The 18,736-nt window shown below is 37.5% G+C and overlaps 2 protein-coding genes across 3 annotated transcripts in view; both read left to right on the forward strand.

The window, feature by feature from the left end:
* Window positions 1-2,802, forward strand: part of scaf8 (SR-related CTD-associated factor 8) — a 54,214-nt gene extending 51,412 nt beyond the window's left edge. The window contains exon 20 of the mRNA XM_067455996.1: window positions 532-2,802. Within this exon, the coding sequence (XP_067312097.1) occupies window positions 532-2,069 (1,538 nt within the window). The 3' untranslated portion in view covers window positions 2,070-2,802. The remainder of the gene's footprint in view (window positions 1-531) is intronic.
* Window positions 2,008-18,736, forward strand: part of tiam2a (TIAM Rac1 associated GEF 2a) — a 117,046-nt gene continuing 100,317 nt past the window's right edge. For both annotated transcript variants that reach the window (XM_067455990.1, XM_067455995.1), the window contains exon 1: window positions 2,008-2,083. The gene's annotated coding sequence lies outside the window, so the exon portion shown is untranslated. The remainder of the gene's footprint in view (window positions 2,084-18,736) is intronic.

The raw sequence follows: 18,736 nt of genomic DNA on the forward strand, positions 1-18,736 counted from the left end.
AGGTCCACTGTTGGAGCAATCAATAGCAGGGTGTTCAAATACTAATTTAGTGAGTTATGAATTTGTTTAAAAAGCCAGATAACTGCCAAATGAGGTGCTTAAATCTGCAGTAATGATGCTTTCCTGTCAGATAGTACGTGCACTTCAAAAAACAGACAGTACACGGGTAAAGGTTTTTACATGCTAGGGTAGGGAAAACTATCGGTGTCAGGTTACTTAAAGTTTAAGCCAAATATGACCTTGCCCTGATAAAAGAGTTTAACATTTACATGATCACACCTGTTGTTGGCTTAAACATTATCTGTTTAAGAATGTACATGTGCTCAGTGAATAACCACTTTAGTCTATCTGAATACTATCTTTAGTAACTATCTTTAGTCTAATCTGTTGTGAAACTTAGGTCATGGAATATAACCACAAGTTGCATGGACAACTATTATGTTTTTGGTTGGGGTGTTACTTTTGAAGACTTTTGTTACTTTTGTTTTTATGCTTGTATTCCGGCTAAAACATTTCTTATTTCTTTGTCAGGAATGCATAATGCAGTGCGCAGTGGAATGGGTCTGCTGGGTATGCACCCCTCTGCATCTCTAACACATCCGCTCTCTGGTCAGAGGATGGCTGGGCTGCTTCCCCTGGAACTGCGACCCAACCTGCTTCAGGGACCTGGGGGCCGCTTCCCCTTGCTCATGCAGCCGGGGCTTGCACATCAGACCAACAACATCCTGGATGCTTCACTTCAAGCCCAAGCCCGTGTTCGGGTTCCATTTTCTCAAATGGAGCAATTCAACCGCGGTGAGGGCGCTTTTGCAAGGGCGCCTAACCCCCCGTCTGCTGGGGCTGACAGTCTTGCCAAGGCTAATATTGAGACGCCGCCAAGGTCAGATATAGGTGGCCAACAAGAGGGAGATCAGGACTATCGCTTTCCACCACCAGAAAAGCAGAGCACGGGGTTGTTGAAGACCCCTCCTTTGGAGATGCGTTCTGAGCCTGTGCCTGCCAGACCACCTTTACTAGAACGACCTCCAAGAACAGTTGAGGGTCGAGAGGGTAGGAGAGAAAATATGCCAGGAGGTTTCAGAACAGAAAGTCGCTGGGGTCCACCCAGGGGGGACTTTGATGAGCGAGACATGAGGGGGATGTCTGCAGGACCGCCAAAAGGTTTCCAAGAGGAGCGTTCCAACCCTAACTTTCAGAGTCGTTTTGAAGGCCGTGGCGGAAGTTCATCAGGGCCTGCTTGGAATCGTGGAACGGGGCCTTCTTTTAACGCCAACATGCACCAGGACTACGATGATCGTCGCAGACCTTGGGAAAGGCAGAACGACCGAGACGACAGGGACATGGACTTCAGGGGTGAAATGAACGGAAATCGTCATAGCCGGGAGCGAGACAGAGACCGCGAAAGGGAGAGGGACAGGAACCGGGACCGCGAACGAGCCAGAGAGCGTAATCGTGAGAGAGAACGAGAGCGGGAGAGGGAGAACGAGAAGGACAAAGAGCGGGAACGCTGGACTCCCCTTTCTTCACAATCTCAGCCTCAACCGCTGCTTCCTCAACCCAAGTCTCAGCCGCTTCTCCCTCTGCCAACCCCCCTGCTCGCTCAGCCTCAGCCTCAAGCACAAGAACAGGCACAAATAAAGTCACCGCCGCCACCAGTGCCCCAACACCAGCCTCAACCAGAAATACAGCAAACAAAACCAGATGCTGAACTGCAACCAGAGGAGAAACCAGAGCTGCAGTCCCAGCAGAAGTCACTCAGCCCCCCTAAAGAGTCAGTAACTAGTCCAGAGCAGGAAGAAGCTTCATTTATCAATGGAAAGGAGACCGATTCAAAACCTCAATTAAACATTTTGGAACCGGCGTCCCAGACTGCTACAGAGCCCTCTCGTAGCCCCTCTCCATCCCTTACCTCCACACCCACCTGCTTCCAAAATGAGCCCTTGAAAGAAGAGAAGACCCCAGAAATGTGTGTTTCTTCATCTGTGGATGCAGACACTAAACAGACTGGGCCAAAGGTGAACGCTGAGACTGAACCTGAGCTAGAGAAAACTGACACTGAGGAAACATAATCATCACTCAGTAGGTAAAGATCATTTTGTATAGTCATCTCTGTAATCGTTTTGAAAGCTCTCACAGGACCCACTCAGTTCGCTAGAATATAGCAGACACCTTAATGAATGATTCTTACCTCTTAAGCTTCAAATGTATGTGCATTCTAGGCGGCTCACACTAGAGGATCTAAATGGTAGGTGGGATTTTAATATTTTATTTTATTCCCTGTTTTTAGTTTTTAATGCAACCCCATTGTTTTAAACTAGGTGTGTTTTTTTCTCTCAAGACACTTGCTTGCCAAAATATTATGTAGCCTAATTGTAAATGCAGGGGGAAAAGAGGTTTGACCTTCCTATGGAAGAGTGTAAGGATTCTGGCTGTCTCCTTTGGATTGATTGCAGAATACTTGAAAACAGCACTGGCTTGTTTCGTCTTTTCTTTTCAACACTGCAGCTGCAAAGTTTGAAATGAATGCTTCTGTGGTGTCCAATGCTTCTTGTCTCTAAAGCAGAATATACGTACATCAAATACAGTGAGAACAGTACTGAGTTTTAGTTGCTTTGAAAGGAAACTTTACAACAACAAAAAAAAATTAAACTACAATGTATTATCCCAATATTAAATGTCTGTGATTTTTCCTTCATCAAACTTTGGAAATACATGTGCTTAGAAAAGGCGATCAAAGGAAAAATGGATGTTGGGTGGAATCTGTTTTGGTTTCAAATAAACATGCTCTGATTGTTAAAACATTCTTTAGGACTGTGTTTTGTATCAAGGAGAGAATCCTTCTGCACACAAAACCATTAAAGCCATGAGCCAAGTGATAATGGCCCCAGTATCGTGGAAGGGTGAAATGTTTTTGGTTTTGAACTGATGTAAAGTTTGGACGGCCACCAAATGTTTGTCTCTGTGCTGTGAGGTTTGCATTTAGAACTCTCTTTTAGAGCAGCTTTCCATGCCGCATTGGAAATATGTCATGCACACATATGTTTTGCTTTATCACACACTCAAATATGACAGATGTAACTGTTTAGTGTGTAATTGCACCAGGTTTTGCCGCAGTAGTGTTAAATCGCACAAAACACAAATGCTGTCCCTGAACTTAACACCATTATTTTCTCTGTTGTGAAGTAGACGTATATGGAGTAATTTTTTGGGGGGAATAAAAGCAAGTTCCTTTTGAACTAATTTAAAGTATGACATTCTCTTACACCATTATACAAACTAGTTTACTGTACTTGGGCCTAATTTTATATGAATATATTAAAAAATGTCCAGTTCACTAATTACTTGACGTTTAAGAACTCACTTTAAGTCACTCACAGTTTTGATTTATTATTGAAAGCACTCGATTTCATTGTGCAACTAGAAATTAATATTAGTTCACTTTGAAATTAAATTGATATGTTTTAACTTACATCATGGGCATTCGAGATGTAGGAGTATTTGTTTCCCTAGTAGTTTCAATTTTGATCATTTTAGGTCAAACCGTTCTTGTTTGTGCCTCACATAATGCAGGTCTATGGTCACCACCTCAAAGAGCATACACAGAGAAGTCCAAATGAAACAATCCCCCATCGTAAGTACACACTGATGGACTAAGACACGAAACGAGCGGTTTGTGTGAGAAAACAGTATTTATATCGTTTTTACCTCTTGTACACCACTACGCCTGACTGATCCGAAGTCGCACGTGCGTGTTTTCTGTGGTGTACAAGAGGTAAAAACGATAAAAAATACTGTTCATTTTCTCACACAAACCGATCGTTTCGTGTCTTAGTCCATCAGTGTGTACTTACGATGGGGGATTGTTTAATTTGGACTTCTCTGTGTATGCTCTTTGAGGGGGTGACCATAGACCTGCATTATGTGAGGCACAGACAAGAACGGTTTGACCTAAAATGATCAAAATTGAAACTACTGGGGAAACAAATACTCCTACATCTCGACTGCCCATGAGGTAAGCTAAAACATCAAAATTTAATTTCAAAACTGAACTATCCCTTTAAGTTTCTGAGACATTCATCCAATAACCAACTTTTGCATAGTGTGTCAAGTAAAATGGTATTTTAATAAAGCATGACCAGTTTGTGCAAAGCAGGCAGAAATGCTTTAACAAAACGGTGGTAAGTTGGTGGCCCAGATGCAAGAGACTGGCGTTCCACCATATGGCATAGGACCCTCCACTAAGAATATGCTAGTTCTCATGCAAACCTAGTTTTGTTTTGCTCCATCCTCTGTGCTTCGTTCTACTACGCTATGCCTGCAGCATACGCTGGAACTGCAGTCTCTCGTGAATGCGTATACAACAGTTAGAGGAAGTTACAGATTACAGTTTGTAAAGTTTTAAATATAGATATTTTTCTTACACAAATGCATCAATTCGCTTCAGAAGGCCTTTATTACCTTTTACTTTATTACATTTATTTTTGGGTGAACTATCCCATAGTTTAACCACAAATGAAAATGTTCATTTACTATTATCGTTCCAAACTCTGGGTTCTGGGAGAATTTTGGAGCACAAATCAAGATATTTTTTAATATTCTCTTATCGTTTTTGTCCATCCATTAAACGAACTTGCATTAATGTCCATGCAACCAAACTTTTCATGCTAAAAAAACAAACATAGTAACTAATCCATTTGAATCCACTTGATTTAATCCAAGTCTGCTGAAGTGAAGACAAACCGCATTGGTTCTTAAATTGTGTTGATCTTTTATTCGCATATAAATTTTATATGTGAATGAAAACCAAAGTTAAATCTTTTCATCATATAATATGATTTTCTACCTTTAGAAAAATTAAATGATTAAAATTGCTTGATTCATATGAATTCATTTAAATGACACTTTTGTGTATTTATTAACTTTTTAATGGTAGGGGAGTATTTATTTATTTTCAGCTCTCTTAATCATCAGCTCAGCTTAATTGTTTTTGATAGAACTTTAAAGGTTCTCTGTCTGCCAGAACCAATAGCTGGGGTTTATAAATGCCCACTATTCCTTCAGTACAGTAGGCAAAAAAAACAACAGTTTGTGAAATTAGTAGGTGAAACTGTCAGTAAAAAGTACCCAGATCTACTAACACCCGGTCCATTGGACATCTAACTGTACAACCTCTGGAGAGGATTGAAAAATGGTGGGGAAGCACAACTGATGCCTGTAGTCACAACAATACCAACGTTACAGCTGAATTGTGTTCATCTCACACGCATACATTGTGACAATTAAAGTATGTTCTATAAAGTAAGTCTTTGACAAAATGTACCTATGACTATATAATTGTAGATGTCTTGATTTGATGGCAAAACTATCAGCCATTTTCATTTACATCACATGATTCCTGAGTTCTTTACTAGTGCTCTGCTAATCAATCACATTCACAATTCACATCACAATCACCTGGGGCCTATACATGAAGCCGTTATAGGTGGCTAGCCAGGAAGGTTTCAGTTATTCTGCACCAACCCTGGGTTTTAGGGAGGATTAGAGATCTCGAACTAATATTGGATCAATCAGCCTCTGATGAAATAAGTCACTTCCTGAGTTTCTTCTCCAAATTAAAGATCACTACATAGCAAATCAATTTCAAATACTGACTTTTTTAGCAAAGCCTATTTATTATAATCATTTTGTTTGATTTAGACATGATGCAATTATTATACTCATAATCCATTACACATGTACAGTTTTAGTTGGTCAATTATTATTAAGCACTTCGGTTAAATTAATATAAATATAGCCTTTAAAGGTAATATTTAAAAAAGCTTTAGGACAGTAGATAAAGCTATAAAAATTACTACATATGAGCTTTAATGTTCAAATTTTTCTATATCAACTATATAAACTAACTTTTAATGGCACTGATATAGCAAGATTGTTTTCTTTTAGTTGTCCTCTTTCATAGACGGATTCTGTCTTCTCTTGTGTGCAAATTCTTAATGTTTTACAATCTCGTAATATTTTTGCAGAAGAGAGAAATTACACTGCTTCTCTCGCGAGAAGTGAATCTCAGTTTCACTGATCCCCAGCATGTGATTGGCTGTTCACTACTGATGTCACACCTAAATGCAGGATCAAAGGCTGAGCTGACAGAAAGCTGATGATCAGCATCATGGTACCAACAAAGCATTACTAGATTGGTTTTAGTTTTGTCAACTCCAAACTAAGCCTGTAACCCTTTAGGATTCGTTTGTTCAACTACCATCATGGTACGGGCCATGGTCATGTATGCCAGCAAACATACTTCTGGTTTATGTGCAGTAAGAAGATGCTGCTTAACCAGCCATCTGCTCATGAAGGGTAGAGGAGGGTGAAGGTGGGCTTATTAGCTCGTTCTTGCCAAAGGCTAAAGTGGTTAATCGGAAGATTTTTTTTACTTCCTATAATATGCAACACAACATAATATAACAGTGATTGAGAGATTACAAATATATTTTTCAAAAGCCTGATGTATCATATTTTAAAATGATTTTCTAAGAAATGGTGTTTGATAACAAAGTAAACCTAAACTGCTTCAGTCCAGTAAGTGTTCATCTTGAAATATTCCTAACAATATAAAAGTTAAGTTTACTTTCTAAACATTTCATAGCAAAGGGACACGTGCACCATGGGGGATGCTTTTAGAATTATAACAAAAGGCATTTACTTGCTAAAATAGCACCAACTATCAGTCGACAGGAGGCTCGGTGAAGATTGTACAAGTTTTGATCTTGTTGATAATTTATAGGCCTTTGAAATTCACATATCAAATATGTTACATTATTAGAGGAATGAGAAGCCAGCCTTTAGCGCTTTGATCATTTTGAATCTTTAGCTTAAGGTTTTGAAGTAGAGAAGTTGAGAGAGTGTGTAAAACATGCATTCCCAGCCTTCGTAACCTGTTTCTCTGAGGACTGAAGCTCAGGCAGCTACTCAGTTCGATTTGGTTTACAGTACTTCCATGTGCTAGTGCGTCGTACGTTTGTTTTAGTTGTTTTACAATATCGCAATTTAAAAATACACTCTTTAGCAGTGAACCTGGTTGACCACAGTAACATTGCCTGCAAATACACATTCTTTATACAAACACATAATTTCTTGTATCAACTGTTTATGGTTAAATATTGCAATATAATGGGATTTTATTTTAACATTGCCTATGTACAATTACAATTTTAAAACTCAAAAGATCATGATTCCATGTTTGTGATTCTGGTCTTATGAATAATTAGTCCATGCATTTCATTATAAATATTTTGACCTTGTAATTTTCAATCAAAGTGTCAACTTGCTCTCTGCTGGAGTGCTTTGTCAGTCACATTCAGATATGCAACTCACTGTTCCTAACCCAGCCGGAGAATAAAGCCTCGCACTACATTTTGGCTTCTCGTTCAATAAGACGTTTCACTCAGTGATGCGCCAATACCGTAGTGCGGTCTTCATGCCAACTTTTTGTCCAACAGTGAAGACACCTTTGCTCAAATACTGTAAGTCTCCATTGTACCCCCAAAAAATGTGTATTATACATTCAGGAATTCAACATTTTATGGTTCTCTCTACCACAATTTATAAAGCTAATGCTAAATTTAGTTTGAGCTGTTTCAAATAGTGTATCTATAATGTGTGTATCTGACAGTGCTGAACCATATAACAGCAAGCTTTAAGTAAATGTAACACTTAAATAGTGAATAATAATTATTCATTTTTTCAGGAAATAAACTGGTGTCACTTAACGGTAAGGTCCTGATATTTTAGTAATTTAACGATACATCCGCACGTTCATGGTTTTCTGATGTGGTTAATGTTCACATGACATGCAGGTAAATGGGGAAAAATTTCATCTTTTTTTGGGGGGGGGGTAAATATAAGGCTGCACATATGGCCTTATTATTATTATATACTGTAGTTTTAACTTTGTAATCATAAAAATTAAGATTTAAATGTTATTGTTGTAAATTAATAATGTTCTGTAAAATAAAAAATGTATTATTTGATACTTTTCAATCTAATAATTTGATTTGAGCTTTACAATAAGGCTCATTAGTAGACGTTAGATTATGCATTGACTAACATTAATGAGCAATACATTTACATTAACATACACAACTTTATATTTTTAATAATGTATTAGCAAATGTAGAAATTGACATTTAACTAAGATTAATAAATGCTTTGATGTATTTTTCAAAAGTTCATGTTAATGTTAACGAATGGAACCTTATTTTAAAGTGTTCCAGTTCAGTTTTAAACTGAAAACCACAGCCATTTGTGCCCTTATTGACAGCTGTGACGGCGAGATCAGACTTGACTATTGGTCAGAACTAGGGCCTGCTGTTGGTGGTCCAAAATCAATGCGTTTGGTGATGTTATCTTGATTTAATTAACTTTTAATGTCTGTATATGTTTCCTAAACAACCAAAATAACCTCTGTTATTATCTGATCTCAATCACTCCGCAGAGTAACTAAATCAATAACAATTTAGATGAATAAACGTTTTACCACACCAAGGTCTTTTTTTCGCAGATAACCAGTAGAGGTCAGACTGACTCCTCAGCAGGAGGCAAATATCTCAGAGGTTTTCTGAGGACAGTCCACTGGCCTTCATGCACTAAACCCTTAAATCTGTGTTTTGCCATACATTCCAACATATACACACAAACGTGCCTAATCAAGGCATCAACATTTCGGTGGACTCAAAAAGCATAGCTGGATATAAAAGAAAAATTAACTGGCTTTAGCTTCTAATCAGTAATGCTTATTGTTTGCAGATTTCTCATAATCTGATGCGTGATGTGGTTGTAAGGCTTGGTGAAGCCTTTTAATCCTACACTGTCAGAAAAAAAAGATGCATTGCTGTCACTGGGGCAGTACCTTAAGGTACAAAACCAAAAAGGTACTGATTTGTCCCTTTTAAGGTACTAATATGTACCATTTAGGGGTGAATTTTTCACTTTTGTACCTAGTGTATGGAATATGAATCAGCAGCTTCTCATAAATCAAGCAATCAATCATTCAATACTTAGTAGATTGAATGACAAAAAAGACTGAAGTCTGCCCTAATCAATCATATCCAACAGAATACACGTAATGCTATGACAACCTTATTGCTTATTGCTTTATTAAATCAGATGATATCTGATTTACTGAATGAGATTTTACTGATGTTATGAGCTTGTCAGTTCAATTCCCTGATACTGTAACCTCAAAATTTTAGATCTTATTTCCTTGTTTCTCATTAAGGAGCTCTGCGGAGGTCAGGGTATAGCTTTCGTTTCAGTTGTGTAATATGAGCGTCCAGTGCAAAGACAGGGAAAACATTTGAAGACACTATAAGGAATACTATTACTTGAATCACATTTTAATTGACCTTCCATGATTTAAATACTTTCCATGATAAACAGCAGTCAGGTGGTTTTATAGGACACCAACTGCTCTGGTCCATCACAGGGTAGACTGACTAATGCAGCGCCTCAGGCTTTGACACCTGGTTTTGTGCTTCTTGACAGAAGTCTTATTGTTTCCTCTAGAGAACCTCTCTGGGTTCTGTTTGTTTAAAACAGATGTACATGATTTCAGCCCTTGGGCTTTGTTGATTTCCTGTTTGAACCAAAATTAATTTTTTGACTGCCTAATGTGCCCCAAAATTGTTTGGCATGTGGTGGTTGAATTTGTAAAAATGAAGCACTTTTGCATGTACATGACCGGTCAAAAGTTTTTGGACGATAATATTTTTAAAAGAATGATCACCAAGGCTGCATTTATTTTATATAAAAAAAAGAAAATGTTGTGAAATATTATTAAAATGTAAAATAAAATTTCGATTTCAATATTTTTTAAATATAATTTATTCCTGTGATCAAAGCTGAATTTTCAGCATCATTACACCAGTCTTCAGTATCATATGATCCAGAAGAAATATTCTGATATGCCGATTTGCTGATCAAGAAACATGTATTATTATTATCGTAGTTGAAAACGTGTGTAAATGTTTTAGCATTCTTTCTTTGAATAGAAAGTTCAAAAGAACAGCATTTATCTGAAATAGAAAGTTTTTGCAACATTGATTGTACTACCATTCAAAAGTTTTGGATTGGTAAGAATTTGTATTTATTTATTTTTGGGAAAGAACTTGAAGAAATTAATACATTTATTCAGCAAAGATGCATTCAATTGGTCAAGTGACAGTTTAGACATTTATAATGTTTCAAAAGCTTTATATTTCAGATTAATGCTGTTCTTTTAAACTTTCTATTCATTAAATAATTCTGAAAGAATCATTAATGTTTCTTGAGCAGCAAATCTGCATATTAGAATGATTTCTGATGGATCATGTGACACTGAAAACTGGAGTAAAGATGATTAAACTGATCATGAATAAATTACATTAAAAATAGTTTAAAAATAATTAAAAATAGAAAACAATGAAATAAAATAGAAAACAATTATTTTACGTTTGAATAATATTTCACAATACAGTTTTAGCTGTATTTTGGATCAAATAAATGAAGCCTTGGTGAGAAGAGACTTTTTTTAAAACACATCTGAATTGATTTTGATTTGATCTCAAACAAGTAAAGCCCAACATTTGGACGGCAGTATTCTTGTGACTGTATCTCTGTATGATATGGCCTCCCATGTGGTTACTCCAATCTGGTCCATCAGTTTACCCCATCAGTATTCGCTCACTTAGGGAGATTAATTATTCATGATCATGCTTATTAATGACGGCAAGCATCTGTGCTCCCCTGTGCCCTCCCTCACTCACTGCTAGCCAAACAAGCGGTCAGATTAGCGAATGAGCTTTGAGCTTCATCGTCATTCAACAAGACCCTGGATATGGATTCACCCAAGCATGAAATAAGAAAATGAACCCTTTTCCTGTTTGATCCTCTTGAGGTTTGGTACCGAATCTTTGTACTAAAATCTGTGACCTGGCATATGGTGTTTGGCCTGTTCGGAACTCACCCTGTACGGAACGGAATAAATGCTCAGTTTTGTGTGAATATTTCAACAAAAGTTTGTGAAGTAGAAGCTTAATGCAAATGAACCATGCACACTCTTTTATTTAACTAATGTTTTGGGGCTGTTAAAGAACAATAGAAAGATCAAATTTAATGAGAAGTGTTCTCTTCCTTTTTGATGCAAGCTGAGTTAGGCCTATTTCATTTTGGAATTTAGGAAAGAAAAGGGAAGTTCCTATATGAGGCAGGCCCATTTTAGCCTTGTAGGATATTATCTAATATTTCCAAGTGATCTCACTAAACTCTTCATTTACGACCGGAACCGTATATTATCTTTCCCATCCCTATTTTTGTGTTAAATGCACAAGATTAAATTAAACTTTATTGAGGTTTAGTGATAGTATAAGTCCTACAAGAGAGTTTGTTAACTCCGATACAGAGGTGTCGTGTCTTCCAGCAGTATTGAAATTGAAATTCATACGTTCAACTTCATACAAACTTCAAGCATTTAAGCGCAAGTCATTTTTAATGGAACATTTTAGTGGGAAGGTTTAGACAACATCTAAAAAATGTTGTGTGATGACAATACAAATAATAATACAAAAACTTTTCACGTTTTGTTCAGTATCACATTTGATTTATCTATGGATTACTGTAGTATTATATTGGATAATACAGAGCTCATAGTAGAAAAATTAAAAAAAATATTCAGAGGCCCAAATTGATCAGAAATATGCAATTGCAGTTGCTGATATTTATGTGGCCAGAAAGTAAGATGGGGTTCTAGTAACTTGTAATGTAAATCAATGAAATCTTTATAACAGTATATTATGCTAATTGAATAAAATGCATATAAATATCAGTTGTCACTTTCTATCTCTCAAATAATAAGTCTTAATATGATGATATCTTTGTTTTATGACCAATTGTCTGTGGGGCAAAGCATATAATGCAATTATTGAGAAATTTACAAATAAACGTTCCTCAAAGGCATTATGTATAATTTAATACTCACATTTTATATATTGATAATCAAGTAAACATCTTAAATATTACAAAAAAAATATTTGTATTCTTTTGCGTTTAGTTTATAAAAACCAAGATCTCATAATACTGTTTGAGAATTGTATTAAAAGGCCCTTCACTTGCTTAAAGGGTTAGTTCACCCCAAAATGATATGTCATTAATGACTACATTTTGGTCCAAAAATAAAAAAAACTACGACTTTATTCAGGATTGTCTTCTCTTCCGGGTTAGTTTTCAATCCTCAAATAAAGATTTGAACGGTTATGAATCAGCGGATTGATTCATGATTCGGATTGCGTCTCAAACTGCTGAAATCCCATGACATTGATGAGCCAAATTCTGAATCAATATGCTGATTCATAACTGTTCAAATCTTTATTAAAGGATTGAAAACAAACCCCGAAGAGAAGACAATGCTGAATAAAGTTTTTGTTATTTTTGGACCACAATGTATTTTAGATGCTTCAAGAGATTCTAATTGTTAACTAATTGATATCACATATACTTTGATGATGTTTTTATTCCCTTTCTCGACATGGACAGTCATTAATGAGATAAATTACATTTTTAGTGAACTAAAGTATTAACTATCAGTGAGATGACTGAATGCAATATCAACTCAATCTAGTGCATTTCAGCTTTTGGCTGTTATATGTATTTACAATCGGGTTTTGGGGATCAGAAAATCAAGCCCTCCTCTGTTTTCACCTGCTCATGAAATCAAATTTTATGTTTCATGAAATCGACGCTGTGATTTATTCAGATCTTTCCCCCAGCTCTACCCCCAGGGAATCCTTCATGCATAAACACCCTGCATGAGCAATACACCAGCTCACACCAATTTGAACATGTGAAAATTGAATGAGAATGATTGACATCGGGGGTATAACATCTTTTCACAGACAAAGACCCTGCACACGCTTCAGAGAGGTGGGCCTGCTGACCAGGTCTCTATGCTGGCTATTTTATTGATCGAGGGAAGACAAAGAGAGAATATTCCCCACAGCTCATGCATGCATAATCTAGTTTTACACCTTTCTGTCCTACACTTTACAGTCAGAGAGCTTTACCTAGAGGACAGCAGTGAAAATGAGATACCGACTCTGATAATGCTACTTGTTTGGAAGAAATAGATCCCGTTTCTCTGCCATTCTCAAGACAGTATCTCCAGACTCTGTTTACTCTTCGGCACATGAGAAGTTGCTTTTCCTTGAGAAATCAAATTTTTGAGGGTTGGAACACAGTCAAGAAATATCCCGAAATGAATCTGCAAAGAACAGACATTGTTTGATTTACTGTATTGACAACTTTAAGATTTATTTGGATTAATAATAATGACAGCAGATACTTTTATTTTAAAAGGGACATTCATTTTGAAGAAATTAAATATTAATGTACCTTATTGTTCAATTATAAGATGACCAAATCTTGCCTTTTTTAAAGGAGATGCTTTATTTGAAAATAATTAGTATTGCTTTATATATATTCAAAGTATGGTAAATACTGTTTAAGTATACCAACAGTCACATTCAGAAATAAACACTTTATGGCATACCCTACAAATAGCCTGTAGTTCTCATTTCCAGTAGATTTCACAATGACTGATTTCGCACCTTGTTTATGTTACAGTGGCAGATGTTGTATTTTAAAAAACAGGTTTGATCGGCATTACCTATCTGATGTAGGGGGATATGGATGTTTTTTTCCGTAGACCAATCACATGGCGTAGTCAGAGGGCAAGCGCTGGGCAAGACTTGTTCTTTTCCATGTTCATGCCACATCATTTTTACACCGCATCAAAGGGCCGCTTTGAAGAAATTGACAGGCAAATGTGTCAGTATGTAGCCGAAATTAGGAATGAGGGGCCTCACTGGTGTGTATGTTCAGCAATATCCAGTCAGCTTCAGCTAGATGACAGCAACTGGTTTTGGGCATCAGCGTCATAATTTTGGGGGGCTAAGTATTGACACTCCCTGTCAGTGTCTTCGAAGCAGATGCTTTTAGGTCTACGGTAAGCTTTTCCTTGACTGTTAGCATTTTAAAGACTGTCTTTAGGCTCACGATCTTCTAACGTTACACTCTGACACAGTTTCTCTTGGCTGCTTAATGAGAGTTGTTTGATAACTCACTCGTTTTACACATATTTGGTGCTCCCTATTGTTGCAGGTATATTTTTGACATGTAAAAGTCTAGACACTGAATATAAGATTACCCCCATTTTTTTTTAAATACATTTCCAAGAAAAAACAAATCTTATATTCAGAAGTTGTAGATGTCTACTATAAACTACATAACACTACAACATAATCTTTAGGCACATTTCATTTGAATGGTTTATACGTGTCTTGTTACAATTAAGACATCAAGGTTAACTTGTTTACTGACATGTTGAACCAGGGTTCAGCAGAGGAAGCCACAGTGGAACTGGCAAAAAGGGATGCTCTGACAGCTGGAGGGCTGATGACCCACCTTCGATTCGTCAGCAATTTTTGATTCGTCCACAATTCTTAAACAGAGCCTTAAGAATTGCTGACAAATCAGCTAACCTGGAGACCAATGTGGAACCAGGTGACTGAACCAGGGTGATGGCACTGGGCCAGAAGATCTAAAATATGAGGTAGAGCCAGTGGGAATGAAGACAACAGTGGAGCTGAAGGAGTCGAAGGTCTAGGTGCAGCCTTAGATCCAGCAGTCCACAACAGAGCCAGAGGGAGGACAAACCAAGGCAGAGATTGTAAGATGAGGGACCCCAGTGCAGCAGCAGGGATGCTAGGACATGGTGGAACCGATAAGTTGAAGGGCTGAGGTGAAATCCAAGGCAGAGCCACACTCTGAGGTCTATATTCTGATGACCATGGTGGTTGTGGGTGACCTAGAGACAGTAATCACAATGTTGGAGCTTGAGGGCTAACCAGAGCCACTGGGCCAGGGAAATGGGCAGACCCAGTGGTTCAGAAATGCATTTAAGGCTGGAAAAGGGTCTAGGGATGGTTCTGTAGTCCACAAGTCTATTAGCAATTCTTCCCCTACCGTTCTAGGATGGAAAATACTCTACTGGGTGGTTGCCCTGCTGGTTGCCCTGCACACTTATTAAATAAACTCTAGTAGGTACAAACCGTAGCAGCTCAAGTTCTTACTAGAACCAGGAAGTATGATCATATTAGCCTAGTTCTGTCAACACTTCACTGGCTCCTATTAAAAATCGCATACATTTTAAAATCTTGCTTATTACAAAACAATAAATGGTTTATCTCCCAGTACTTAAGCAAGCTCTTAACGAATTATAGTCCTTCACGTCTATTGTGATCTCAAAACTCTGTCAGTTGATAATACCTAGAACATCGAAATCAACTGCTGGCGGTCAATCCTTTTACTATTTAGCACTTAAACTCTTGGAACTTAATCTCTGGAATTTAAACTCTGGTCTTCCTAGCATTGTTCAGGAAGCAGACACACTGTGTGAGTTTAAATCTAGACTTAAAAAAACATCTTTACTACCAAACAATCAACATTATTTATATAGCGCTTTTACAATGACAATTGTTTCAAAGCAGCTTCACAGTGTCAAACAGGATAATATTGCAACAAAATTTGATTTGGCTGTACAGCCGTTCTGGAGAAAACAGTGATGTTATCAGCTTATTTTAATTTATCATATAGCGACAATATTGGCAGATCAGTATTATAGTTTATAGAATTAAATAAGACCTAATTAATTCATTTTATTTGTATATTTAGTTGAATAACTTAAGATCATAATTTTAGTGTCCCTAACTGGGCAAGCCAAGCCAAAGGCGACAGTGGCAAGGAACCAAAACTCCATCAGGGCATGATGGAGAAAAATAAACCTTGGGAGAAACCAGGCTCAGTCAGGGTGCCAGTGCTCTGACCTTGCAGGTCAGAAATCATATTATATCGGAATATTCTAAATTTCTGGGTATCACGAAAGAGACGGGTTTATGCTATGGCATAGGCCTACAAAGAACATTATCAGTTTCTATTATTCAAATTAGTTAAATGGTTTTGTCAGCGGGGAACGCTTCCCATAACACCTGTTAAATCTTATTATATCATAGAAGAATGGCATCTATGCTAATATTAGTCTCTCAGTTTATCCCAAGTTTTACAGTAGTTTGCCAGATCCAGGCTGTTTCCAAATTAGATTGTGTACCTGCGTCTAAACACGACCATAACGCATCCCTGAAGTGTCAGCAGAGACCTTGTCAACTAGACTCTCCCTTGTGAAGGCCTCTTTCACTTTACTTTACACTCCTCGTGTACAGAGGGAAAATCAGAAATGACTAGTAATGTATTGTGCAATGCAGACAAGTAATTTGGCAGTCATTTTGTAAAGAAAAACCACACCTGTATTATAAACACACTTACATAGAGACTGAACACGTAGTGTTTACGTGCATGCTGTTGGCGTTCTCAAGGATTCATGTTTTTTTTTGCACGAGGATGATAACGGAATAGTTTCAAAACAATTTCAAAACCTGTTTCAGGGCTTTGCATTCTACGCTGGGCGCTGTTGCTTTGCCTATGAGTGGCTGGAGCATGATCAGAGTTTTGTGCTTTGGTTAAAAATGGTGTGTGTAAGTTGCCCCAAAGTAAATAATGATTTTTTTTTTTTTTACAACCAAAATGAATCATTCAAAACCTTACTTTAGATGAACAATAACTTACCTCTAGAACTTATGTACAGCCAAAACAATCTGTCTTCAATTAAGTTATCACTGTAAAGCTGCTTTGAAACAATCTATAGCGAAAAGCACTATATAAATTAAGGTGACTGGACTTGACATGGCAGCAGGCTCTGGCTCCGGGATGGACTCGGCGGCAATTTTTCTCTCGGAGATGAAATATTCATAGCTCTGGCTCAGTGTCCATGGTGGGCTTCGACTTGGAGTCGTTGGCAGGCTCTCGCTAAGAGTCTGGGGCCCGTTGCGGCTGATGTTACCTCTGGGCTCGAGGTGTTCTTTGGAGGATTTGACCTGGAATAAGGGGAATGGGCTTGAAGGTGGTGGATGTAGAAGTCCTTGTAGACCTCTGCCACAGTTAAGGGGGAACCAGCCAGCCCAACACATGTACTGGAGAATCAAGCAACAGAACTATCAAGTCATGAAAAAATAAAGGCTTTTTAACTTTTTCAACACACCCATTGAGTGCCTTGGACTACCTTTGCTTCAGAACTATCAAGTTCTCCACAAAAAAAATTGGTGACCCCTTGATACAGGGTCATGAATTACAGGCACCAACTAATGTTATTTTTATTTTATTTTTAGGTTTGTGTGTGTTTGTTTGTTTGTTTGTTTGTTTTAGTCCAGTTTTGTATTAAAATGTCTTAAAAAGGATACTTCACCCAAAAGATAGTTTTTTTTTTGTTTGTTTTTTTTAGTTGCGCTCAAATGGAAGGTCAAGTGTATTACATGTCCCTAAGCTTTATCATATACCTTTCATTTCAGCTTATGTTGTTGATATGTCATGAGGGTACAAAGTATATATATATATATATATATATATATATAATATATATATATATATATATATATATATATATATATATATATATATATATATATATATATATATATATATATATATATACTGCACCTACCTATCTCAAGGAACTCCTCAACACACGTAACCTCCGTTCTGTTTCAACGTATCTTCTTAAAACTCCCATGACCAAACTATGGGAGATCAGGCCTTCTGCTTAGCAGCCCCTAGTCTGTGAAATGCCCTCCCTGACCACTTGCGGACATCACAGATTGTAGATCTTTTTAAGTGTGGTCTTAAAAACCCACCTTTTTAGCAGAGCTTTTGAATTGAATTTTTCAGTTTTAGTTATTTTATTTACTTATTTATTGTTGTTGATTGTTTTAATTCTGTAGCACTTTGAGATTTTGTTAAATATAAAGTGCATTACAAATAAAATGTATTATAATTATTTATTATTATTCAAAGCCACAGACCCAAGTGTTTATACACTGATCAGGCATAACATTATGACCACTGACACTGTTTATCTCTTTATCAAGGCATCTGTTAGTGAGTGGGATATATTAGGCAGCAAGTGTACATTTTGTCCTCAAAGTTAGAATCAATGTCCTCAATGTGTTAGAAACAGGAAAAATGAGCAAGCAAAAGGGTTTGAGCAAATTTGAAAAGGGCCAAATTTGTGATGGCTAGACTGAATCAGAGCATCTCCAAAACTGCAGCTCTTGTGGGTTGTTCCCAGTCTGCAAAAATGCTCCAAGGAAGGAACAGTGGTGAACCAGCAACAGGGTCATGGGTGGCCAAGGCTCACTGATGCACGTGGGGAGCGAAGGCTGGCACATGTGGCCCGATCAAACAGACGAGCAACTGTAGCTCAAATTGTTCAGGAAGTCAATGCTGATTCTGATAGAAATGTGTCAGAATACACAGTGCTTTGCAGTTTGTTGTATATGGGGCTGCATAGCTGCAAACCATTCAGGGTGCCCATCCAAAACCGTCAACAGTGGTCACGTAAGCATCAGAACTGGATCACAGAGCAATGAAAGAAGGTGGCCTGATTCTCCAGATCTCAATCCAATCGAGCATATGTGGGATGTGCTGAACAAACAAGTTTGATCCATGGAGGCCCCACCTCGCAACTTACAGGGCTTAAATGATCTGCTGCTAACAGCTTGGTGCCAGATACAGCAGGGGTCTAGAAGAGTCCATGCCTTGA

Source organism: Pseudorasbora parva, chromosome 10, assembly GCF_024679245.1.
Source record: "Pseudorasbora parva isolate DD20220531a chromosome 10, ASM2467924v1, whole genome shotgun sequence".
Lineage (NCBI taxonomy): Eukaryota > Metazoa > Chordata > Actinopteri > Cypriniformes > Gobionidae > Pseudorasbora > Pseudorasbora parva.